Source organism: Zootoca vivipara, chromosome 5 (assembly GCF_963506605.1).
Source record: "Zootoca vivipara chromosome 5, rZooViv1.1, whole genome shotgun sequence".
NCBI lineage: Eukaryota > Metazoa > Chordata > Lepidosauria > Squamata > Lacertidae > Zootoca > Zootoca vivipara.
This window is the reverse complement of record NC_083280.1, coordinates 6002202-6027211: the sequence shown is the minus strand read 5'-3', so window position 1 is coordinate 6027211 and position 25010 is coordinate 6002202. Positions and strand designations below refer to the sequence as shown.

At 49.6% G+C, this 25010-nt stretch overlaps 1 protein-coding gene across 1 annotated transcript; it reads right to left on the bottom strand.

Annotated features, from left to right (window-relative positions):
* Positions 1–1198: 1198 nt before the first annotated feature.
* Positions 1199–23337, bottom strand: PRSS56 (serine protease 56). Its single transcript, XM_060274207.1, has 17 exons — positions 23214–23337; positions 22054–22254; positions 20388–20441; positions 20155–20226; positions 18981–19170; positions 16927–17035; positions 16663–16822; positions 15332–15474; positions 13759–13918; positions 12753–12941; positions 8715–8947; positions 7525–7631; positions 5896–6037; positions 4318–4477; positions 3139–3231; positions 2136–2260; positions 1199–1585 (listed from the first exon to the last, which is right to left on the bottom strand). Exons 1-17 carry the CDS (start codon positions 23335–23337, stop codon positions 1412–1414), a joined length of 2436 nt encoding a protein of 811 aa, XP_060130190.1. The 3' UTR covers positions 1199–1411.
* Positions 23338–25010: the final 1673 nt, after the last annotated feature.

The following is a 25010-nucleotide window of genomic DNA, read 5'->3' as shown; positions in this document are numbered from 1 at the left end:
ATTAATGAAACTCCAGAGAGAGCTGCTGCCAGCCAGTGGAAACAGTACAGAGCTTGCTGGACCAGAAGTCTGATGGCTTTGCTGGCAGGGGCTGATGGGAGTTGTAGTCCAAAGTGTGTGGGCTTCACCAGGTTGGTGAGAATATGGATGCTTATCCTCCTTTTCTTTTAGGAGGGAGAAATATTTCCAGTTGCCAAGCTTTGGTTACTTTGTAAGGTTAAAAAAAACCCACCACAAGATATACCACAAAATATAATTTTATTTGGTTACAAAAACAACCCTTTGTACAAATAAATATATTTCCCATAATGCAAGACTTTTACTCGGCCACCCTTATGCTAAGCACAGGCCCAGAGACACGTTCTTAGACAATGGGGGTCCCTCCACACTCCACTCCTGCTGCTTTTATTTGGAAGAGAGTCGCAATTAGATCACACTGCCCCCTACCCCCAAAATGAGGCCTGCTCCTCAACTGGTTTCAGGCCCTAAAAGTTGCCATCATCATCATCATCATCATCATCATCACCTAACTGATCTTTTGTCTGCTCAGCATTTGTTTCCTGCAAGCAGCGCCTTGCGGGTTAAATAGAAGCCAGGAAGAGGGCAGATTTTTCAGCAGGGAATTGGGTGTGAGAGGCCCTGATCTGGGCTAGGAGCATGTTCTAGATTGGGGCCCCATGCCTGCTTTTTCTTCAAAATAGAAGTGCCCAGTTTAAGCATTTAAGCATATGGAAAAAGAAAAACAGAATGTGGTTTGGTGCGGAGAGAGACTAGCTTGTGCTCTGAGCTACCCTTACACTAGTACAATGATGAACCCAAGGCCTGGAGAGGCTGAATGCCCCTTGCCTTCAGGCCTCCCACTAAGCCATGTCTCCTCCCCATCCCAGTCCTCCCCAGCTCAGCCCCCTCTTTGAATGTTTTGACCTGGCTGGGATGTCTCTTTTATCACTGACAATGGTTCTTGTTTGCCTGGAAGAAGGAAGGAGTGTGTGTGTGTGTGTGTGTGTGTGTGTGTGTGTGTGAGAGAGAGAGAGAGAGAGAGAGAGAGAGAGAGAGAGAGAGAGAGAGAGAGAGAGAGAGAGAGAGAGAACTTCTGGTTTGTCTGGCTGGAATGCAGCCAGATGCACAAAGGTAGAGAGTCTGTTGCTCTGCTCCCTTCTGACTGCCCCTGCTTTCCATTGGCATGTGGCTCCCAAAAGGTTCCCAACAAGGCAATGCGGCCCTCCAATTAGGAAAGGCCCCTCATCCCTGCACTGGCAGATCAGCAGAGATACGCCACACTTCCTTACTCCCAGTCCATCGTACCCCGGAGGACAGGGGTCTCACTTAGGGGTGTGCGGCATCTCTGTGCCTTCGTCCTCTGGTTTTGCAGGGCGTCCTGTTAGTCCAACCCCTGCCAAGAGTAGCCAGGTTAGGTCTTCAGGCTCTCCAGGGCGAGGGCAATGAGGCCAGGCATGCTGCGGTACAGAGAGTCGCTGGCCAGGCCAATGAGACCGGTGAAGGAGGTGGATCTATGTCCAACGGTGGCTTGGATGCGTGCCCTGTATAGGCCCTTGGAGTTCTTGGAGCCCAGATCCACAAGGATCTGATTGGAGAAAAGAACAAAGTGGCATAAAGGGAGAAAACAGCAGCAGCAGCACAAAGGAAGCGAGTGGGGTGGCGGCCAAGACAATGAAGGCCACAGTGGAGGGCTATCAATGGCTACAGGCCCTGGTGGCTAAGCTCGGCCCCCATAGTTGGATGCAGCAATGCATCGAATGCAGCTGATGCTATTCAACAGAAGTCTAGTGTCCAGACTGAGGCAAATAATAGCACAGCTCTATTCTGCCTTGGTCAGACCACACCTTGAGTCCTGTGTCTAATTCGGGGGGGGCCACAATTTAAGAAGGATGTTGACAAGCTGGAACGTGTGCAGAGGAAGGCAACCATTATATTAGGGGAAACTGTCTTGCAAAAATGTGTACATATCAGGCAGAATTTGCACAAAAAAGCATCATGAATTTTCATGTGTCCTTTGGCTGTGTGGGGGAATCCGCAAACCTGATGTGGAAATTTGGAGATTAGAATTTAAGAGGAGCAAAAACGAGAATGGAAAGAAACCACAATTGACCGATCCACTCATTCCTCCTCCTCACCTCCTGGAAGGTCATGGCGAGGTCCCTCTCAGGCACTTGAAGGATCCAGCGGTGCATCTCATGCACAGAACGGACCTGCTGGGCAGATTCATTGACACCCCGGCAGCTGGAGCCTGCAGCAGGAACTGAAGGGGAGGGGGGTGGGAGGCAGGTGGGTAGAAGATTTGGGAGAGAACAGGCAAAGTCTTTCAGAGCAGAAGGGAAGATTCTTTCTGGAGAGAAGGCTGCTGGGCTCTGGAGATGCACCTTTCCTCCCAAGGCAAATGGCAGCTTTGGGTGGGGACGATTTTCATCGGGAAAACAAAGCAGAGGGGGAGTTGGGGGTATCCTTCCTCTGCCCCAAGGTCACCCTGCCGATAGCTCCCTTGCAGCTTATGTAATACTTGTCCATGCTGATTTATATTTATACATGCACATTTGGAAATAATTGCTCTAACTTAAAAATAAATACAGGCAATGACTGTTTTAGACATGTCTGATATGTGCGAGACCGTGCATGCATGCATCACACCAAACCTGAAAGGGACCAAAAAATGTCACCCAAAGGGGCGGAATGGGGTGTTTGCAGGCCTTTTCAATGGGTGTTCTGATTATACGAAATTTCACGTGAGCGTCCGGTGCCTCAGAATGTAAGCCGTGCATAAATTGGTCGCTGCCTGTGGAATATATCTCACTGTAGAGAAGACTATGATCAGGTGAGCTGTACGGCTGATCAGTCTGCTAACCAGTTGTTACCTCCTGATGGGCCCCTATTGCTCACCTTCTTCAACTGGACTTAGACTGGACAGCCCTTCAAACAGAGGACTTGCTCCCTGACAGCCCATCAAATAGAGGACTTCCCTCTGCAAAGGAGGACATGTGGTCTCTTTGCTCCATACTAAGCTGCCAGGCTTTGCCCTTAGATCCACCAGGTGACGTTCCCACCCATACACTGTTAGGCTCCACCCCTTTATCCAAGGCCCCTCCCCTCCTTCTGTTTTGAGGAAGCTTGGGACAAACCTACCTTGGGGGAAGGTGTCGTCTTTTCCCCAAATGGGTCCCGCGTTCCCAAGGCTGCGCTTTTCCCGCTGGGGGTGGGCCTCACTGGCCAGGGAGTCTGCCACAGAGCAAGACAAGAAAGTGAAGGTTTAAGAGTTGGGGAGAAGCTACAGGAAAAGGCACAGAACAAAGCTAGCCTGCCTTGCTTTGCTTTGCTGATAACCCATCTTTCTTCTTCCCCATCAGCCAGCAGTTGGAGGGCACCAGGTTGGTGAAGGTTGGACAAGGGGATCTTTTTCCTTAATCCTAATTACCACAGGGGAAGGGGGGGGGGGAAGGGAGAGGAGGGGGGGTAGTTGGGGAGGGGTAACAAGGGAAAGAGGGTGGATAGGGAGAAGTGGGGAAATTCTGCCAATGGCGGTTCCACTGTTTCCTAGGGGTAGAATTCTGAATTGCTATTCTTTTATTTGTTAGATGCCAACTATGAAAAGTCTCTAGTTATTATGTGAACTGATTAAAAACAACAACCAAGCACCAAAAACCATCACAGACCAATTCACAGAAGGGCCACAGCTTAGTGTCAGAGCATATGCCTTGCATGCAGAGCCCAGGCAGGCTCATGAGGCTTTCATTGAATCATAGAATGGGAAGGGACCATGAGGGTCACCTAGTCCAACCCCCTGCAATGCAGGGATCTTTTGCCCAACGTGGGGCTCGAACCCACAACCCTGAGATTAAGAGTCTCCTGCTCTACTGACTGAGCCATCCAAGGTGCTCTGTAAAACACTGGGTTCTCCAGTTGTGAAAGGGCTTATGGGTTAAAACCAGCATTTGAAATTGGGCTTGCAAAGTTGTATACAGCCCTGACCATGGGATAGTACAAAGCAGGGGAATTCCAGGCCAAACAGTGCCCATGTGCTGGTCAGCAGAGAGTTCAGTCCTGCTGGGCGCTGCAGGAATTGTGCTAGTGGTGCAGACCCTTCCCCACCACAGGCCATCATGGCACCAGAAGATTGACAGGCTGATGGCCCTTCCCACCTGCCAATGTTGGCCTGCGGGGAAGTAAAGGTCTTGCCCTCCCCCCTGCAATGTAAGCTTATTGATTCACTAGGGATTGACTGCCCTGGTACACCATCCTTCAAGTTCCCCCACGCCACCCACTCACCTCCCCATTCCTAGTCCTGCCCCATGGCCCATTCCATACCATTCAAGGCAAGACCTTGGGGAGTGGTGGTGGCTGCAGAGGTGGCTTCCTCCTCTGTCCCAGCTTCAGGGAAAGCATCCTGAAGGCCCAGTTCTCTTCGCAGCTGCTGAAGGAAGATCCGCCCTTGTTCCTGCAGCTCCTTCACCTCCCCATCTGCCTGCTGTGTTTGGAAAGAAGGCAGAGGGATAGCTCAGAGCGAGCCGATAGGTGTGTTTGGGGCTGGCAAGTGGCCTGGCAAGTCAAGTGGCTGACCAGTTCCCAGCCAGAAGAACTGCCAAGGAATGACCGAAAAGAGCACCTCGAGAACAAACAGACTGGGTGTCCTTTGGATGTTTTAGACTCCCAGCAGCCGTAGCCAGATTTTTAACTCCCCTGCTTTGCTGAATATCCATCCTGATGAAGAGTTCTGTTGGGCTCCAAAGCTTGCATCCTTTTTCGTTGGGAACGGATTGGGGGGATTTATTTCCTCCCAAAATAAAAGGGTCAGTTTAGCCTTTAGCCATGCTTGCTAATGTGATGTAATCTGCCTGTTCCTCGGCTCAGCTGTGAAACAAGGGGTGCTTTGCTGCACCACTGATCAATATTTTTCGTCTTTCATCAACATGTAAAATGCTGGACAAAAACCATCTGAGTGCCATCACAGGTGTGACTTGTGTCAGTGCCCTAATGCACCTTCCCCCAGTGCTTTATTGATTGTTGTTGGCATCCGTCTGTCGCGGGGGACAATGGAGAGTGCCTCTGGGGGTGAAGTCAAACTGCTGCATTAATGGCACCGAAGTGCTTCTCACTTATATTGGGGGAGGAGCAGAAAGCTGCAAATGAATTGTGGGTCCCCTGGGAGAAAAGCCAAGATACTTTGCTGCCCAGGGAAAAGGACGAGGGGGCCTCCTCCCGCTCCCGTTGCACGAACAGAAAGTGACCAGGCTGGTAGTCGGCTCTTACTTCAAGCCCTGGCAGTTAGCTTAGGGCAGTGGTTCCCAATCTTTCATAAACTCATCTCAAGTGCCTCCTACCCTATAAAAAGCATTATACAGAGTAGAAGTTTGCACAACCCACTAAGGGAGATAACAATACAATAAAATTCAAAACAGTAACAATTAATTGCACATTCATTCATTCAAACCTGTTAAAACTATTTGGTTTGATTAATTCAACAGAATGGATGACCTGATCAAGTGATCCTAGCTTTTCAAACTCTGATAGTCATTTACACCTCCAGTGCCCCCCTGTCCCCCTTGCCTCTTAGCACATACCCCAGGTAATCCCATCACCCTGCAGGGAGCCGTACCCCCCACTCTGGGAACCACTGATTTAGGGGGTGGGTGACAGGGTGGGTGATCTCAGGAGGAATAGTGGTGGGATGTTGCTGCTGACACCCAGCAGCTCCCGCCTGAAGCAATTGCTTGACTTTGCTTGATGGTAGGCCTGAGCCTGCTGCCTAATGAGAGTAACGCCACGAAGCTGACTGAAACTGTGATCCATAGCTCTCTCCTCTTTCTACATCTTCCTGTCTGCCTTTGCAGCCAGAGTGCTACTCCAATCTTCTCTCTCTCTTCCCCATCCCACCTATTCACATACCTGCAGGAACAGGTGCTCCTCCTCGCCTGCTGTGGTTCTCGAGCCCTCAGCCAGGGCATTCAGCTCCTGCACCCAGTCACCCAAACTGGGCCCTGTGCCCTGGAACAATGAGGCAAAGGAGGGGAGGGTGGACCGAGGAGGCCTGCAAAGAGAGACTGAGTAAGGAAAAGGGTGCTCAGCCCATCTCTATCCTGCCCTGCAGTGAAGAACCCCAGCACCTCTGCTCCTGAGCTGCCCACCCACAAGCCTGCCATGCAGCTTGTACTTCCTGTCCCAGGTGTGTCTCTGAATGTTAGGTTCTAAACACAGCAAATTTGGTGCAAGCAAACCAATGAATTCTCAGTAAACAGCTTGCCTGGAGGGGTCCCTAGGATGAGCGTTCGGAACAGCCCTTGCCTACAGAAGCCTACTTTTTTGCCTCTCTCTGTAGTTAATTGTGTGTTTCTGTGAACCGTCACTGAGTAAAATTGAAGGAGGCTGCCCATTTCGGAAGTCTGGCCAGGTTCACCTCCTGGCTTTGAAGATCTCTTCCCTGACCCCTCTCCTATGCCTATCAATGCAACCTCTCTTTGAAATGAAAGGTTTTCTAACATCAAAGAAGCAGTATGGTAAGAATCTAAAGCAGTGGTGTCCAAACTTTTTTCAAAGAGGGCCAGGTTTGATGAAAGGTCGACCAAAGGGCCAATCAAAGTTGTTGACCTTTTAAAAGGATTGAAGTTGTTGAGGTTTTATTGAGAAAATAAACTGCCACAGGTGCTGGATTAAACTGACCGGCGGGCCGGATTAGGCCCCCGAAGCGGACTTTGGACATGTCAGATCTAAAGGAATAGCAGCTTAACACCTTTATTGGCAAGTAAGCTTCTGGGATGATCCAAACCCTTTGTCAGTCTGGATATTATCTAGGGTGCAGATCACACATGGACTAAGTCTATGCACAGACAGTATGCACATGTATAGTAGGCTCTGCATGTGAGTTTGCGTGAACACGTGGAATTAGAGGTAGGCCAGTGAGCACGATCCACCTGAGTTTCTGCATGCATTCACTGCATGCATTCACTGCCCTTTACCAATACGAAAGTACAATTGCTATGCCTGCTTACTGCAATTTGCTCTAGAACCCCAACGCATTGAGATTTTAAACAATTTCTTTTACAGGACTGTGCAGTAAATAACTATCAACAAATCTGATTTTCTCCCGCCTCTCTCTTTCTCTGTGGTTATAGGAAGGTAAATGAGGGAGCGGGTGGCGCTGTGGTCTAAACAACTGGACCTCTTGGGCTTGCTGATCGGAAGGTCAGCAGTTATAGTATTGTTCCCTGATTAATATTGGTGAATTTTGCATTTCCCTACTCAAAAAATGTATCCTGGATACTTGTAATGCTCTCCCCAGAGAGCATTATGGTCCCCAGTTAAAATCCAAGCCAGAGAAGAACTCAGTGGCTCCTTCCCAGCCACCTGGCTACCCCTGAATCCTCTTCCTGTTTGCTTCCCTTCCTGGCTGCTCTAATGGGAGAGAGGTCTCTCTCTTTCTCTCTCACACACCCCCTTCCCATTCTGGCACCCAGCACCATGCCACTATGTCTACAAGCAAGGCACCAGAAGAACAGGAACATGGAGGTGTCACCTTACCTCCTGGGCGAAGTCGTCTGGGCTTCTCGCTTTTGCATTTTCCTGGCATCTGGCTGCAGGCTCTCTCGCCCACCTCCTGTGGCAACGACCGCCCCTGACTCTGCAACCTGCTCTTGGGGGTGATGCGGGTGTCAGTCAGGGGTAGGGGAGAAGTGCCCCCTCCCCTTCCCCACCTATGGTGGCTGCGGCACGGTTAGGGACTTTAGCTGTAAGACAGTCATAATGTGTTCTGATGGTGCTCTCTATCCCTGGGTAGAAACAGGGCCAGGAACTGTGTTCCTGTAGTTTTCAGCTGCAGGTGGAGATAGCTCTGGGCTCTTACAAGCCATTAGGAGCAAGGTGAGGATGAGGAGGAAACTCCGTTGATGAACAGCAGTGGAAATGGGGCAACAGGCATTCCTCAGGTCTAGGAACATTTGCTGCAGAGGATGCATTGCAATTTTTCTCCTGACAAAGTCAGTCTATATGCTTTGAACAGGGATATAAAGGCAGAAATTCAGCAGGGGCTGCATTTCCTGGAATAGAGAGATGATGGGGTGAAACTATAAATTTCTTTGGCCGTACAAAAATGCATGCTGTTAAAGACCTAGAACTTCAATGGACATCACAGCTTGGTTTCTGCAATGTATCAATTTTGTATAACCTGGAAGTTGGCAAGGAGATGAAATGGGAGAAACTGTGTGCCAGAACCCCAATATTTCCTCAACAGTAGGGAAGCGGGTAGCACTGTGGTCTAAATCACTGTGCCTCTTGGGCTTGCCAATCAGAAGGTCATTAGTTCAAATCCCCGCGAAGGAGTGAGCTCCTGTTGCTCAGTCCCAGCTCCTGCCAACCTAGCAGTTCGAAAGCACACCAGTGCAAGTAGATAGATAGGTATCGCTGTGGCAGGAAGGTAAACAGTGTTTCCATGCGCTCTGGTTTGTCATGGCACCAGAAGTGATTTAGTCACATGACCTGCAAAGCTGTCTGTGGACAAACACCAGCTCCTTTGGCCTGAAAGCGAGATGAGCACCGCAACACCATAGTCGCCTTTGACTGGACTTAACTGTCCAGGGCCTTTACCTTTTTTTTTTTTTACCTTTACCTTATTTTATCAACACTAGCCCTCTAGAGGTTTTGGACCACAATTCCCATCAGCTCCAGCCAGCACTGATAGTTTGTGTAGTCCAAACCTCTGGAGTGCAACAGACCAGTGAAATCTGAGCTACAAGATCCCTTATATTAATTCTGTCTTCATCCCAAGACATGGGCCAAGGAGTACCTCTGGAATCCTGGCGTGCTCGAGGAGGGAAGAGGTGGTGGTAAACTTGCTCCATGAATTGGGGGAGGGAGTGTGTGAAGAACGAGAAGTCAATCTGAGTGCGGAAAAACTCCTCCGCCCGACGCAGGAACTCCAACAAGGTCTGAGCGTATGAGCGCAGCTCTGGGAAAAACAAGTTTAAGAGTGCTATAAGAGGAACAGAAGAAGGAGACCCCTGCAGCTGGATCAGGCCAAAGGTTCATCTGGTCCCATATCCTGTTCTCAAAAGCCCAAAAGCAAGACCTGAGCCCAACAACAACTCTCCCCACTTCTGATTCTCAACAAGAGGTATACTGTCTCCAACAGTGGAGGGAGAAATGTTTGCATTGGCTAGTTGCCATTGGCAGCCTTATCCTCAATTAATTTGCCTGTAAGACCCTAAGAGCAAGACTCCAATGAAAGTCTCCCATGCTGCCATCAGGGGTCCCAATTGGTTCATTAGAGATGTCATGTACACAGAAAGGAAGATGGCAGGATACCCAAGGACGTGCTCTATGAGGAGCTGGGTTCAGGTCCCAGGCTAGTTGGCAGACCAACTCTGCATTAGAAAGATGTCTGCAAACATGACACAAAGGCTGGCAACCTCAATCCCGTCGTGTGAGAATCCCTTGCAGGTGACCGCAGGGCCTGGAGATATCAGTCAGGGCGTGCATCCACAGCAGTGACCAAAGGAGGAATGACTGCTGGGAAGAACGCAGCACAACCGGACACCTTCCTCTGCTCCAGCTGCAAGAAAACTTGTCTCTCCCGTATCGCTCTCTACAGCCACAGCAGGCGCTGTAACTCTCCAACGGTTTGGCTTCACCCACAAAGGAGCACTCCTGAGACAGGTGGATCCCAACAACCAACAACACAGAGGTTGAATGGCCATCTGTTAGAAATTCTTTAGCTGTGACGCATACATTGCAGGGGGTTGGACTAGATGACCCTGGGGTCCCTTCCAACTCTGAGATTCTATGATCTGATGCTTTCCTCTCAGAGCTAGTAGCTGCTTGAAAGGCGTGTGATTTTCACTGAGACCGCAACCAAGGTGGGGATTAAAAGCCCCTTCCAACGTACTTCACTCAGGAAACTGGCCACTCCCTCCTGTACCTATGTCTTTAAAAAAATCCATAAAATGTGATCATCCATTTTTCATATCATCTATCAATTGCCCCTAAGTGCCTTGAAGATGGGCTCGAGTTTTTCCATTATGTCCCTTTGGGGTATGAGCTTTCGTTTCTAAGAGACACTGAACAGATCACGCTTATTTCCTTACAGTCCAAAAAACTGTTATTTTACATGATTGAAAAGCTATTACTTTAAAAGAATCCGGTATGGAACTATTTTAATATCAGCTGCAAAATTTTAAAAAATAACCTGCAATTGGAAAAACTAATAACCTGCCCCTTATGTTTCTAAATGGGTTTTTTGGGGGGGAGCGGGGGAGCAGAATGGAATGTGGCATTCATGGTAAAATTAACATTATATAAAATCACAAGCAGGAAATCAAATAACTAATGAATTTCATACAGAATTGGTCAATTTTCATAATGTGCCTGCATGATATGTCATATGTCCTGTGCTCATTATTTCTTCATTTAAAGTATACATAATTGGATATTATTGTACTGAATTTGAGGGAGGGGGAGAATGGGAAGGACAAGGGCTCTGATGCTAGGAAGAATGTAAGGAGAGCACTGCTGGATCAGGCTAAAGGCGCATCTTGTCTAGCATCCTGGTCTCACAGTGGCCAACCATAGAATCATAGAATTGTAGAACTGGAAGGGACCATCTAGTCTAACCCCCTACAATGCAGGAATCTTTTGTCGAATGTGGGGCTTGAACCCATGACCCTGAGATTAAGAGTCTCATTCCCTACCAACTGAGCTATCAGGGGGCAGATGCTATCATTGCTACTAGTCACCAACAATCTAATCTCTCATGAATTTATAAAAAAAATTCCTTCAGTAGCACCATAAAGACCAACTAAGTTTTTATTTTGGTATGAGCTTTTGTGTGCATGCACACTTCTTCAGATATTTATCTAATCCTCTTTGAAAGCCATCCAGGTTGTCTTACAACCAATCTTTGCAACGCACTCAAGAAACCTTTTCTGTGTCTGAAGAACAGGGTAAAAGTGCTTTATACAAAATAAATAATTGCACATTAGCAGGAACTTCATAATGGACCTTTCAATCTCTCACTCGGTATGTCCCCAAGCTGAGAACCGGCTTCGTCAACAGGGCCCTGGGCTCTGTAAAAGACACTGGCAGCGCTGCTCTGATCAGATCTAAGCCTCTCCTCAAAACCAACAATGCTTTGGAGAAAAACAAGTGTTTACGTAGACCTGATTAAGCCAGGAATGTCGCACAGAACAATCAGCCTCCAGCGCCCAGCCTGGGAAGGACAATGGAGCTGCGAGAGATCCCTCAGCAAGACACCAAGAATCCAGTCTGGCTCACTTTGGGGGTGCTTTAAGCCTTGGCAAAACAAGGCATCAAATGGAGCACCAGAGTATATGGGGAAAAACCAGAGCTTCCCAGGGACACCCTTTTAGGCAAAGGAAGCATGATGTGCCAATCTCTCACAGGTGCCGCCTTGGGGGATGGAACACTCAAAAAACAACCGCTTGAAATTCTCAAAGCATGAGGTGAGGTTCAGCTCAGAGATATGACCTCGTGAAGAATATGCAAGTCATGTGTTAGATCTAGGGCCGTCTTTAGCAGATGTGGCGCCGGGGTGAAAATATCCGCTCAACATCCCCAAATTACCACAGATAGTGGGGGGGGGAGGAGTGCGCAACTTTCCCCCATGCCGCTGCTGGAGAGTAATCCCCGCAGAGGCTTGGGAGGGAAGCTGCACGCCCACCAGCCATATAGTTGGCGGGGCGCAGCTGGCGGGTGTGCAGGGAAAGGGGAGGCTGTGCAGCTCCCCCACTTGCTGGGGCACCCCTGAGAGGCCGGTGCCCTGGCGCAACGAACCACTAAGCCGTATGGGAAAGACGGCTCTGGTTAGGTCACAATTATAGAGGGAAAGAGTGGGATCCTCTGAACTCCCCAAAGGCTTGATGTCTGCCTTCCTCCATGGACGCTGCATGGGGGAAGGTAACCATCAAACCTCTGGGAAGGTTTGTTTCTGAGCTTAGTTTAAAGTGCTGGCTCTGACTTTTAAAAGCCCTGAACAGTCTGGAAAAAGACTGCCTCCATCCATATGAAACTGCCCAAAGTAAGATCACCTGCTGAGGACAATGCCTGCTTCCTTCCAGATCAGAAGTACAAGCTGGGGATGGATAGACAGAGCCTTTTCTGTAGTGGCACCTGGGCCATGAAATCCCTTACTCAGAAGAGGCTCACTTCTCCCCATCACAGCTCATCAGGCAGCTGAGATCGTCCCCCTACAAACATTCATTTATAGTTGCTTCCATTGAAAACAAGTTTTCAACAGCTGCTGTTTTTATATTGATTGTGTTCCTACTGATAGCCATTTCTATTGTGTCATTTTAACTTTCTTTTAATCCATTTATAATTTTGGATTTGTTGTCTACGCTTCCCATTGGATTTGTTTGTCACCTTGAGAATAACTTCACAGGGAGGTGAGACAGAAATGTTGAAGATAACATGTGAGCCAAATGTTGAAGATAACATGTGTATCCATGTGAGCAGACCCCAACCATATACTGGTCTGTGCAGTAATGGGGAGCCTTCTCTCCACACCCTAATTATCCCCACCTTGAAGAAAAGCCCACCCAAGTGGACTTTTTTGCCCACATAAATGTTCACTAGACTCCCCAGGCTTTAAAGAGAACTGTGTTTGTTTGTCCCTGCCTGATCCCCTGGAGAGAATTGTGATCGCCGCAGGTGACAAGGCAAATGATTCTTTACAAGCTGTAATAGCCTGGGCTCTCATGCTAAGCCTGCTCCCAGCCAGCTCTTGCCATCCCACTCACCGCACTGCTGCCTCTTGGCCTTGCACTTCTCATCTGCAGCATGGGCGCAAGCCGCTGGACCGGCAGAGGGGGAGCAGGGTTGGGTGTAGAAGGCACACAGGTGTCCGAGCTCCGCTCGCTGCCTATCAGGTGGCATCTGAGCCAATGCCAGCAGCTCGAAACAGGTGGGCTCCCGGCTGGAGGGCGACTCTGTGCAGAGGGATGAGTAAAGGGAAAGAGTTGTTAGCATTGCTCATGTGCTCTGGCAGGGAGAGAGGGAGAGGTCTGAACAAGGGTCGGAATGAATATGGATTTTCCAGCAGGGCTGAACGGCATCAAGCAGGGGTAGGCAGCGCAGCTCCCTCCAGGTGTCATGGAACTGCAACTCCCATCAGTCCAGGCAGGGTGGCCAAAGGTCAGGGGATGATGGAAGCTGTAGTCCAACAACTTATGGAGAACAACACATTGGCTGTTCCTGGCTTGTGAAGCACAAAGAGGTGCCAGAGCAAACACTGCACCCACCCCTCAGTTTTGGATTTATTCATTTGCTTGTTTCATTTAGAGCATTTGTACTCCACTCCTCAGCCAAAAAGGCTCCCAGAGCAGCTTAAATACCATCAAAACAAGATAGTCCCTACCTGCAGGCTTACAATTTAAGGAAACACAACACACAAGGGGAAATGTACAGGGAGGGAAGATGAAAACTCAAAACCCAGAAACCAATTTCTAAATAGTCATTCCTATATTGGCAGGCTGGCACAGTTCAGGGACAGAAGGTGCCTGAAGTGAAATTCACCAATGCCAGACCAATCATGAGGCCCACTGAGTGCCTCACTTCTCGCAACTATATTTTGGAGGTATGGTTCAGAGATGTGGCTAATTTGGGTTACAGCAACCTTTCCCCATCTGGGTACCTCCTCCATCATGTCCCCTGAACCGCAAAGGTGTGACTGGCCCAGTCAACCTCCCATGTGTTCTGCCCCCCGTTGGAGGAGTTGGGAGCGACAATGCCAACATTAACACTCACTCTCCATCTGCTGGTGCACCCAGTCTGTGAAGGCGGCGACTCGGGTGTACACCCCAGGCTTCCCACGCTCACCACAGCCGTCGCCCCAGGAGGTGATCCCGTATAGCACATACCGCTCTGACAAAGGGTCCCAGCAAGTGAGTGGTCCCCCAGAGTCACCCTGGAAGGAGAAACAGCTGTGGGTCCAAAAAAGGAAATGTGCTGATTTGACCTCCTCGTCTTTCGTTTCCCATTCTAGCAGAATACTATATGCTTTCTTCTGTAGCTTCACGTCTTCAAATCAGTTATGATCAAATGGGTGCAAGATATAGGACATAATATACCGTTTGAGGATTGGGGGAAATTGTGGAAGGTAGATTTGAAATTCACAGACTGTTCTCTTTTGAAGGAAAATTACATGAAAATGATGTACAGATGGTATATTACATCAGTAAAAATGGCAAAAATGTACAAAACCGGGTCAAACACATGTTGGAAATGTAAAGAAAAAGAAGGTACTTTATATCATGTGTGGTAGGAATGTAGAGAAGTCAAAAAAAAATGGGAGATGATATATAAAGAGTTGAAAAAGATGTTCAAAATGACACTTGTACAAAAACCAGAAGCATTTTTGTTAGGGATTCTAGGACAAGACCTGCCAAGGAAAACAAAGAACTTATTTATGTATGCTACAACAGCGGCAAGAGTCTTGTTAGCACAAAGATGGAAGAATGAGGAAATCCCAACAAAAGAACAATGGCAAGAAAAACTGATGAGCTATGCAGAGTTGGCAAAGTTGACATATAAACTACGTGAGAAGGACAACCGTGACTTCAAAGAAGAACGGGAACTTTTTACAAACTATTTAAAAAGACAACAAAAGATCTGGACTTTTTGTTGTCTGGGGAGATCGTTTTTGTGCTTGAATCCTGCTTGCGGGCTTCCCACAGGCATCTGGTTGGCCACTCTGAGAACAAGATCTTGGACTTAATCCAACAGGAAGGCTCTTTGGATATTCTTATGGGGAACAGGGAGGGAGGGCTCTTGTCTGTGGGCTTTCTGGAGAAATCTGATTGGCCACTGTGAGAACAGGAGGCAGGACTACATGACCCAGTGGGGTCTTCTTATGCTAGTTATGTGAGCATCATGGCATCACACCTGCCAGTCCAGCTGGCTGCTGTAGGATACGGCGTTTTCTCTCCCCTCCATGACTCTGCCCGCTTCCTGCCACTGTTGCCAGCTGCTGCTCCTCTGCCTCAGCACTGCTGCCAGACAGAGCCAGTCAGCTGCATGGAGTCAGTGGCAGCTTCTCCTCATCGCTCTCTCCCCACCACTGCTTCTATTTCCTTGCTTTCCCGCTCTGGGCCTGAGTGAAAGGCAGGTGAACAAGCAGGATGCAACTGTGAGGAGAAGCAGGACTAGGAGGTCCTTGTCACTTGACCACTAGCGGAATCGTGGGCTCTCAGCAGATGCCCATCCCTGCCAAGCCCTGATGCCAAATTCTGTGCCAGTAGTGTGTTGGAAATGCCAGAAGGCTACCTCCTTGGCACTGCTACAATGTCCCTCACTGCCCCTCCTTCAGGAGCCCCCTTACCTGGCAAGAGTCAATGCCCCCAGAGAGGAACCCAGCGCAGAACATGGCGCTGGTGAAGAGCTGACGCCCCAGCGCACCACGGCAGATGTCTTGGGCTAGGATGGGAACCTGGGCTTCCATGACTACATCAGCTCCTGGACCATCTAGGGGGCAAGCATATGACATTATGGGGGGGTCCCAATTCCCACCACCACCACCTCCTCACAAAATTGCCCACTTTGGCATGGCAGTGGAAACCCTCCCCATGTGGCAGCTGGATGTGGCAACCCTGCGGTAGCCCCAGGTGTTCCTATTTTTCTTGGGTCCAGCTTCAGGTTTGGTGGAGTCCTCATGAAAATTCCTTGGCATTTTAGTTCTAATTTATAGAGCTGTAGAGCTGGAAGGGACCAAGAGGGTCATCAATGCAGGAATCTTTTGCCCAACATGGGGCTTGAAGCCATGACCTTGAGATTAAGAGTCTCCTGCTCTAACCAACTGAGATATCCCAAATACATATTTTTGTGCGCAAATTTCCCAATATACACATTTTTGCAACACACATTTTTCAACTATAACACATTTCTGCACTATGTTTTCACCAATATATGCATTCAGAGGCACACTCTAGAGTCTAGCCTAGTAAAGTGCATTTTTGTATATGCTGCTTGGCTGGAAAACGGCACCACAAATTTCAAAGAAGTGCAAATTTCAAAGGGTGGCTGTGTTTCGGTTGGCATATTACTTTGGAAAGAGCCAATTCAGTCAGTTTGTTCTGTCAGTTATATGGGCTGCTGGGACCATATAACACCAGTCCTAAAGAATCTTCATTGGCTCCCAGTGCGTTTCCGAGCACAATTCAAAGTTTTGGTGCTGACCTTTAAAGCCCTAAATGGCCTTGGCCCAGTATACCTGAAGGAGTATCTCCACCCCCCATCGCTCAGCCCAGACACTGAGGTCCTCCTCCGAGGGTGTTCTGCTGGTTCCCTCCCTGCGAGAAGCGGAGTTACAGGGAATCAGGCAGAGGGCCTTCTCAGTAGTGGCACCCACCCTGTGGAACACCCTCCCTTCAGATGTCAAGGAGATAAAGAACTACATAACGTTTAGAAGACATCTGAAGGCAGCCCTGTATCAGGAAGTTTTAAATGTTTGATGTTTTATTATGTTTATTATGATATATGCTGTAAGCGGCCCAGAGTGGCCCAGATGGGTGGGGTATGAATAATGAAATAATAATAATAATAATAATAATAATAATAATAATAATAATAATAAGATGTGAACTAAACCAAATTTCTCCCCCAACCCTAACCCCCACTCCCCACATGCTCCTGGGTTGCCCTTCCTCACACTACCTTCATAGAGCGATCCCCAGCCAATGATATAGCAGGGCATCCCTGTGCCCAGTTCCATAGGTCGCTCAGGAAGGCACACTGGAGTCACCCAGGCGGACGGGGTCACGGGGCTGCTCAGTTCCAACAGAGCCACATCATTGTGGAAGGTCTTGGGGTTGAACTGCGGGCAGAGAAAGGAGAAGTTGAGAATGGAAGAACGGAGAAAGGCCCCAAGAATGGGATCGTTGTGGGTGGGTGGAGCAGGATGTGGCGACCCCAGCTCACCTTGGGATAGGAAAGGATGCGGCTGACCGCAACTACCTGCTCCCCTTCATCCAGCTTTGTCAGGTCATAATCGCCCAGGACCACTGACCAGGCCAGTTCGTTTCTGCTTCTGGAGGTGGAAAGACAGGAGGTACGTAAGAACAAAGGCCAGTAGCCCGCCCAGTCCAGCATCCTGTTCTCACAGTGGTCAAACAGATGCCTATGGGAAGCCCACAAGCAGGATTCAAGCGCATGAGCCTTCTCCCCACCTGCAGCTCCCAGAAACTCATGTTCAGAACCATTACTGTCTCCGACGGTGGAGTGAAAATGTAGCCATCAGGTTTGGTAGTCACTGACAGCCTTATCCTCCATGAATTTGTCACCCAAGCCATGTGATTGACTCAGTGCTCATAGGGAGAAAACAAAGCGTCGCATCTACAATTATTTGCACCAGCTAACAAATGCCAATCAGCTGTTGGATTTGGCAGCTGGCTTGAACAGTCTGGGCAGGGGATACCTGGTCAAGGCATTATGGAGCTGGGAGGGACTTTGGACCACATTCTTCAATTCAAATTTCCTTGTGTGATCTGGTCCTTGGAGGAGGATCTACCCCAAGTTTCCCCACCTTCTGGATGGCAGGTTGCCAAGAGTAGCAGAGCCTTTTTGGTCACAGCACCAAGATAAGCCACCTTAACCTGTTAGCTCGCTTATTCTTTGGCTTCTACAGAGCAGTCAAGGCACTTGTAGTTTCAAATTATTATCATAAGGGGAAACAGTATAACAACAACACAGTGTAGAGTGTGCTTCTGTTCAGGGTGCCAGCCACGCCCTCCCTTCTCCCCTGGTTTTTGGTTGCTGCCCCACCACACAAAAGAAAACAGCGAGCCTTCCATGCCCACTAAGTGTGCCCAATGGATGTTGGCCAGATCCAATTTTCATTTTAACTGGAGCCAACTGGTTTCCCCAACGCCAGGGGGCAGCAAAGACTGGAGGAAACTGGACTTTGCTCAATAAGAACATTAAAAGAACCCTGCTAGATGAGGCCAATGTCCTGTCTAGCCCAGCATCCTGTTCTCATGGTGGCCAACCAGATGACTATTGGAGGCTTGCAAGCAGGTTCTCAGTAGGACAGCCCTCTCCCCCCCCATGTGATACATAGCAACTGCTGTTCAGAGGCCAGGCAATGCTGGACTACAGCTTCCAGTGGCACAATTGGCAAGGAATGATCGGAATCCAACAGCACTGAAGGGCCACAGGCTCACCATCCTTGGTTTAAGTCAGGGGTGGGTAACCCTTTCCAGACAGAGGGCCACATTCCCTTCTGGACAACCTTACAGGGGTCATGGTGGGCAAGGACAGAGACAAATGTGGGTGGAGCAACTCATGCAATTTTTTTCTTTTGATCCTAAACCTCCACTCCCTTGTGGGATATCTTTGGGGGAAGAAAAAGCTGAGGAGTAAGCCCTATACAAATCCAGGGTAGAGACCCTAAGAGAGTTGGGTGGCGCCTTGTATGCTTCCTTCCAGCAACTCCTGCAGCGAAACTGGTGCCAAAGGTATTGCTCTGCTTTCCTTTGGATCTTATCAGCAAGGCTGGGAGGGGGGTTCTTGTCGTCAGGGCAGCCCAAGACCTTTAAGACCTTCCTACTCACTGCCCAGGCTTGCACACACTTTGGTGCTGCTAATGCAGCAGTTTGACTCCACCTCTGGAGGCACACGCCATTGTTTCTTGAGATAGGCTAGCTTCTACACATGGTCATGCACTCCTCTCTAATCTCCATTCAAGCAATCAAGAGGCATTACCTGCCAGGCCAATGCACTCAATGATAGCATGAAGTCTGGCTGGTGAGCGTGTGGCCCTGGGAGAGCCCCGAGGGTCAGAAATAGAGTCCTGGTGGGGCACATTTGGCCCCAGGACCTGAGATTCCTCACACTGGTTCCAATGCCACAGCAGTCTTTTAAAAAAACAATTGCACACTGTTTCATGAATTTCACTGAGTAGCAGTACATTTCTGAAATGAAGACATGCATGTGTGAATGCAAGACACGGAGCCTTTTCCCAGAGGCAGCCTTACCCTGTGAAGCAGTGGGCTGCCGTGAGGACCCAAGCATCCCCCACTAGCACCCCACCACACATCAGCTCTCCGTTGAGTCGAACAGACACCAGCCAAGGCCACGCGCCAGGCCAGGCTTTGCTGCCTCCCACGATCTTTGCCTTTGCCATCGTTGTGTTGGGAGCTGGCACCCCGCGGTGCCCGCACAGCCCTGGGAATTGAAACAAAAAGGAGAAGTTAGGGGACATTGTGGGGCAGCTGTCAGAACTCATGGTCATAGTCCAATAGCTGGGCCTGGAAGATTCATGACCAAGTTTCAGTTCTGCCATGATGAACTCATTTGGGAGCAAACTGGCATCTCTCCACAGCCCCAATTCTGAAATGGGAATATTAAGCCAGGTTCTAAGCTTTCACAGAAGTACTGAAAAGGTAACTGGGCACCAATTCCGGCTACCTGGTAATCTCTACTTAAAGCTAATAAGTATTATGGGACTTGGAACTGTGCGTCTGATGAAAATCTCAGAAGCCATTGCACTGCAGATAAGATTTTCTGCATAGTGCCCTACATGGCTCTCCCTGCATACTCACGATCTAGAAAATGCTGAATAAACTGGGGAACACAGCATCAATTGCATGCTACAAAATTGCGCAACTCCATTCGCATTGTGCAATGCATACCAACTGCAGTTTTCTGCTTTGCTTTCTCCTAGCATAATGTATTTCTGTATGCCACATACAGAATCATATGCATTTCTATGCACACTTTACCCTAGCATGTGCATTTTTGCACGCATTGCCTGCTTGGAGATATCGGACTGCCAAATCTGAAGAAGGGCCAATTCTGAAGGAGGACTGCGTATGAGTTCACGTACTGTTTAGGAAAGTGTGGATTTGGTACATTCACCTTTGAATGCGAAGTGGATGAAATCCCCCTCCCCAAATCCACAACCCTAAAAGTATGACTTGGTTGGATCCCACCCCGACTGCCAGGCCCCGGACAGTGGAAACCTCTCCTTTCCCCCAAAACCTTGTGGGCAGCAATAGCACAGAGCACAGCAGTGGCTGCTTTGGGAGGGGGAGGCAGTGCTCTGTGTGCTCATGTAGCTGTCAAGCTTCATCCCAATTAACAAAGCGAGTGTTTTGTCCCCGGAGAGCAGTGCTCGGCCCAGTGGCCCTGTCAGCGCCCAACGCTGACCTTTCCCCTTGCAGGAAGCATTGGAAAACAGATGCTGGTGCATGGGGCCCCCGGAGCCCTGTGGCGCTGAGGCTGTCAAAGGGAATTGAGAAACAGTGATGCACGTGAAGGAGCATCCGCCCGGGGGAGGATTAGCTTGGCCAGAGCCTCCAGGGGTGACTTTCGAGCCCTGCTCCATCCCACTTCTGGGAAGGTGGCGTTTTCTGTGACTGCACCAGTGGTGGCATCCTCACCTGGATCGGACTGGTCTGCCACTGTGTTCAAATAGTCCATGTCGCTTTCCAGCCCTGCAAAGGGGGGGACGAGGGAGAGGGGATTAGATGGGCCATCATAACAATATATTATATTATGTTGGGCGGCTTCCAATGTAATATAAAAATACAGCGAAACATCAGACATTAAAAACTTCCTGACACAGGGCTACCTTCAGATGTCTATATAAGAACGTAAGAAGAGTTGCTGGGACAGGCACGAGAGCATTCTAGCACGAGAGCATTCTAGCAGGATTCTAGCACAAGAGCACCTTCCCCTCCCATGGTTTCCAGCGACTGGTGCTCAGAAGCACTGCTTCCTCTGACTTCAGAGGGAGAGCATAGTCATTATGGCAGTTGATGTTTAGTTGTTTAGTCGTGTCCGACTCTTCGTGACCCCATGGACCATAGCATGCCAGGCACTCCTGTCTTGCACTGCCTCCCACAGTTTGGTCAAACTCATGTTCGTAGCTTCGAGAACACTGTCCAACCATCTCGTCCTCTGTCGTCCCCTTCTCCTAGTGCCCTCAATCTTTCCCAACATCAGGGTCTTTTCCAGGGAGTCTTCTCTTCCCATGAGGTGGCCAAAGTATTGGAGCCTCAGCTTCGTGGATCAATGCCTTGTCGTGGTAAAGGGGCTTGAATAACTCAGAGAAGCTATAAGCTATGCCATGCAGGGCCACCCAAGATGGGACAGGTCATAGTGGAGAGTTTTGACTAAACGTGATCCACCTGGAGAAGGAACTGGCAAGCCACTCCAGTATCCCTGCCAAGAAAACTCCATGGACAAAGACAACAGGCATTATGGCAGTATCCATCCATAACCCTCTCCTCCATGAATTGGCCTAATCCTCTTTTAATGTCATCTGGTTTGGTGGCCATCGATCCATAGCAAGCATCTTGGCTCAGGGATGGCTGGGCAGGGAGGGGGCAAATGACACATCACCGCAAAAGAGGACACAGATTGGCATACGAATCACATGCGCCAATTACAAGTACGGATGAAAGTTTCAAAACAATTTCTGCAACTTGGATAGAAATGCACCTGATCTTGTTGCAGTGGGACCAAGCGACCCATGTGTGGCTGCTTAAGTCTGCTGCCGAGGTGCTCACTGTGGATGTCAAGGCCCATATACGTCTCCTTTAAACCAAACTCAGGCCTTCAAACAGAGGCATGTTCTCCAGCAGCCCTTCAAGTAGGGGACTGGTTCTCTTGGAAGCCGGAGTCTCAAATGACGATTAGGAAACCTGACTGGGAAACTCTAAGGGCTTCTCTTCCACCAGGGCTCTAAAGGGTGCAATAGGGTGTGCAGAGCACAACTCCAACCTTCCCCCAACCTGGTGCCCCCAAATGCTTGGGACTACAATTCCCATCTGTCTCAGCTGGCACGGATGGGAGTTGTATTCCAAAACCTGTGGAGGGCATCCATTGCTGGCTGGCGCTGGTTGGGGTTGTGGTCCAAAGCATTGGGAGGGCAGGAGAGTGGGAGAGGCTGCACTGGGCGGTGGTCCCGGACTTATTATTACCCATCCACCATCACCGGCCACAGTGCAGCCTCCATCACTCAGCGCTAGGTGCAGAGCAAGGCCAGAGAAGCACAAGGAGCCCCCCCTCCTCGCCTTGGCCTCCCACTGGCATGTCACTCACGGCATTCCTGCAGGCGGAGCTGGCAATGGCTGACCATGAGGTGTATGCAGCTGTCGGTGGACATTTCCTGGCCTGAGCAGAGGCGTCGGTACGGAGCACACGCTTTGCTGAGGGCCCAGTTCTGGGCAGGCTGCTCAGGGATGGCCTGGGCTTGCAGGACGGCTTCACAGCTGGGCAGGGAGCCCAGGGGCAACTCCGAGGCTGCAGAGAGAGGAAGACCTAGAAGTCCACTCCCAGGTCACCCCAAGGTCCTTTGGATGCTCTGAGCAAACCAAAATCTCCTCTCCCACCCCTCCCCAACACATGCATCTTATTGGATGTCGAACAGCATCAACCAATGATCAAAAGGTGGCTTAGGGGGCTTGCTTTTTCATTTGAAATATCTGCCGCTTCTCTATTTATTTCCTTTTTCATTTACTGCATTCATGTGACACCTTTTTCTTCCAAGGGTATCGGAGTGGCGTGTAAATGGTCCTCCTCCTCCTCCTCCCTATTTCACCCTCACAACAACCCTGTGAGGTAGTTTAGGCTGGGAGATGGTGACTGACTCCAAGGTCACCCAGTGAGCTTCATGGCTGTGCGGGAATTTGAACCCTAGTCTCCCGGGTCATATTCCAATGCTTTAACCACTATGCAACACTTGCTTTTCAGGAGCAGGGACCTTTTTTCCACATGAGGGCCACATTCCCACTCTGAGCAGTCTAAGGAGAGGGAGCATTCCAAGGGCCAGATACAGAGTCCTGGAGAGTCACATTGCCCCCCCCCCCGGCCTGAGATTCCCTATTCCTGTTGCTTCCTCTGCTTTCTGGTGCTCATGCCCCTGCACAGCTGTTGGAAACAAAAAGGCTCTCTGGATGAAGAGTCAGGATGCACTGAGAGATCTCAGGCTGATTTTCAGTAGATGGGGCCAAGGCCTGCCTAGCCCAGCGGCCGAGTTAGGCAGCTGAAATAAAGGAAGCTGGCCAAGGCAGGCACGGACTTTTGTGCAACAGGGCTGTGAGCTCAGTGCATGCTCAGAGGCACCCTGGTTTGCCTCCTTCTATTCTACCTATAATTCTTTTGCACCCGGCTCTGTGGTTCATAGATGTTGGGGTTCTAGTAAAAGTCCCGTGGGGACCCAGCAATGCTCCCCAAGCAGCTGGAACAGGGGAAACACTTACGGACACATTCCCTGGTCCAATTGCCACAGTTCCCAAAGAGGCAGAGCACACACTCCTCACATTCCTGCAGGCGTCGTGCATGCTCCAACAGCGAACCTTCCAGGGACAGCAGGGCACTCTTCATGGCGGCTTCCAGCACCAGCGTCCCACGGTTGGATAGAGCTGCAAAAAAAGGCAAGACAGAGAGGCTAATGTTAAGCAGGGGAAAGGGGGCGTTTTTTGGCGAGGGGGAGGGATCAACAGTGGAAGTAGTGCTTGCTCCTTCCCCTGCCAGCCGCTTCTCCCCTGCAAATGCCCACCATAGCCATTTCAGGGACTGGGAGGCAACCCGCTGCAAAGAAAAAACGTCTTACGGGGGTGCATTTATAGAAGAGAGTACCGTAAGTGTGGGAAGGATGACGTTCCCCTACTCCAGCCTGCTCACCATCCACTGCAAATGCACCCTCTCACTCACAGGAACCGGCAGGCTCTTGTTTAGGGAACACAACCTTTTTGTGGCAGGGTTGCCAACTTCTCTGCCAGCGTTTGCAGCTGTGTCTTTACAAACAGCCTGGTTACCAGGGATGAGTGGCAGGGATGAGTAGGGGGCACTTGGCAGGGCATGGAGGAGACCCACACTTTTACCACCTGCGAACATCAATATGCAGCTTAAAGGCACGGCCACAGAGTCGGTGGGAAAACTTTGAGGAACTGGTAAGATTGGAATTCAACAAAGTACTCAGAGTCTTTCCAGATCGTGGAGGGTCCAAACGGAAAGAACGGGTGTTAGGAACCGGCACAAGTGAAGAGAAACGGGTTTGGGCCTGCTGTCTCTGCCTCCACACTTTCTGCGCAACTTCTGAAAAAGCTGGTGTAAGTACAATAGTCCACACAGTACAGTAGTCTCTATCTGTGCAATTGAGGTCTCTGTTTTACTAACCTGTGCACATGCAAGCTATTTCAGAAGTTGGAAAGCAGGGGAGTAAATCAGGCACAATCCCACTCCCCACTCTACACAGGCTCATGCGTGTAGTCCTTTTGTCACAATTAAAAACACTCTGGCTGTTATAATTGAGAACATAAGAACCTTCCTGCATCAGGCCAATGGCCCACGTAGTCCAGCATCCTGTTCTCAAAGTGGCCAGCCAGATGCCTGTGGGAATCCCTCAAGCATGATTCGAGTGCAAGAGCAACTCTCCCCTCCCGAGGTTTCCAGCAACTGGGATTCAGAAGCATTGCTGCCTCTGATTGTGGAGGCAGATCATAGCCGTCATCATGGCTGTATGAATTTGTCTAATCCTCTTCTGAAGCCATATATGTTGGTGGCCATCGCTGCCTCTTGTGGGAGTGAGTTCCAACGTTTAACTATGTGCTAAACTGTAAATATTTTAATTATTTAATGGGATTTACGGTATATACCGCTTAGGGACACGGGTGGCGCTGTGGCTTGCCGATCAGAAGGTCGGCGGTTCGAATCCCTGCAACGGGGCGAGCTCCCGTTGCTTGGTCCCAGCTCCTGCCAACCTAGCAGTTCGAAAGCATGTCAAAGTGCAAGTAGATAAATAGGTACCACTCTGGCGGGAAGGTAAACGGCGTTTCCGTGTGCTGCTCTGGTTCGCCAGAAGCAGCTTAGTCATGCTGGCCACACGATCTGGAAGCTGTACGCCGGCTCCCTCGGCCAATAGAGCGAGATGAGCGCGCAACCCCAGAGTCAGTCACGACTGGACATAATGGTTAGGGGTCCCTTTACCTTAATCATCCCTAAGTGGTTTACATAAAATGTAAAATGTTTTGTTAAAAAATATTTTTCTGGGTGTT